The 1,482-nt window shown below is 30.3% G+C and overlaps 1 protein-coding gene across 1 annotated transcript; it reads left to right on the forward strand.

The window, feature by feature from the left end:
* Nucleotides 1-234: 234 nt before the first annotated feature.
* LOC124931781 (transcription factor MYB1-like) lies at nt 235-1,132 on the forward strand. Its single transcript, XM_047472333.1, has 2 exons — nt 235-535; nt 614-1,132. The coding sequence occupies exons 1-2, from the start codon at nt 270-272 to the stop codon at nt 999-1,001; spliced, it is 654 nt and encodes a 217-aa protein (XP_047328289.1). The 5' UTR covers nt 235-269; the 3' UTR covers nt 1,002-1,132.
* Nucleotides 1,133-1,482: the final 350 nt, after the last annotated feature.

Here is a 1,482-nt window from a genome sequence, read left to right on the forward strand (position 1 = left end):
TCATTTATAAATGATAGACGACTATTTATCGGATGTTACACGATTTAACTCTCTTTATTATTACTAGTTAATTTTATTTGTTAGATAATACATTTAAAATTATATTTAACAACAAAACTTGTCCTTACAGAATGAGTTTTAACTACTAATCACTAATCAAATGATTAAAATCATGTTTCTCTTTATAAAAGGGAAGTATTGGTTTCCCTTCACTTTGGAAGAGAAAGACAAATTTAGAGATAGAGAAAGATAGAGAGAGGAAAAAAATCATGGGGAGGAGTCCTTGTTGCTCTAAAGAAGGATTGAATAGAGGAACATGGACAGCCATTGAAGACAAACTACTCAAAAACTACATTCAAACTCATGGTGAAGCCGGAAAATGGAGAACCCTCCCTAAGAAAGCCGGTCTAAACCGTTGCGGAAAGAGTTGTCGACTCAGATGGTTAAACTATCTTCGACCTGACATCAAAAGAGGAAACATCTCCCACGATGAGGACGACCTCATTATCCGTCTCCACAACCTTCTTGGAAACAGGTATGGTTATATAATTGACTCATTTAACACTTAACTAAAAGTGACTTAACTAAAAAAAGAATTATGTGAAAAATTCAGATGGTCATTGATAGCTAAAAGACTTCCCGGACGAACAGATAATGAGATAAAGAATTATTGGTCTACCAATCTCGTGAAAAGAGTCCATCAATTTCCCTCACATAAAATCAATACTACAAAAAACATCAACATTCAAGTCGATGACAGGTTATCGGGCTTGACTCCCGCCATCCGAACCAAGGCCATACGATACACTAACAAAGTGCGACAACCACCACTTTCATCGGCGCCTCCAATTATTGATCATCCTCAATTCGACCCTACAAACACCACCTTACCAATATTTCTTGTAGAGAATGAAGGAGTTGATTACTATGATTCACTTGATTATAACATTTTCAACACTTTTAATGAATTTGAAAACATTGATATGAACTTGTATTTTTAGATCATGAGGATGACGGAATCTCAAACGTTTGAGTTCGAGTCTTTGGATTCCTTGTGGTCACAATGATGTCAAGTAGATTTATTTGGTTTGTTTGTATAAGAAATTAACAATTTCTTGATGAAGTGGGGTCATAAATAAGTCTTTGTCTATTTGTAAGCAAATTCATTGAGTTTTATTTTCAAATAATAAAAAATGGGTTTTGTTGTATCATTTGTTTAGGTTATTTATAAAAATATATTTAACTCTTTTCATTAGTTTATTTTTATTATTAAATTACTTAATTTATTAATTAAAATTTTATAGTATTATTATTTATTTTATTAAAATTAAATTTAAGATATAAAAATAGTTTAATATTATACATATTTAAATAACTTATTTTTCTATCAAATAATATTTTTTCAATTTATTTAAAAAAATGACCAATATCATACTAGGTAGGGTTTTGAGTACAATATATTAATTTTGTCCTTATTTGAGT

Source organism: Impatiens glandulifera, chromosome 3 (assembly GCF_907164915.1).
Source record: "Impatiens glandulifera chromosome 3, dImpGla2.1, whole genome shotgun sequence".
NCBI lineage: Eukaryota > Viridiplantae > Streptophyta > Magnoliopsida > Ericales > Balsaminaceae > Impatiens > Impatiens glandulifera.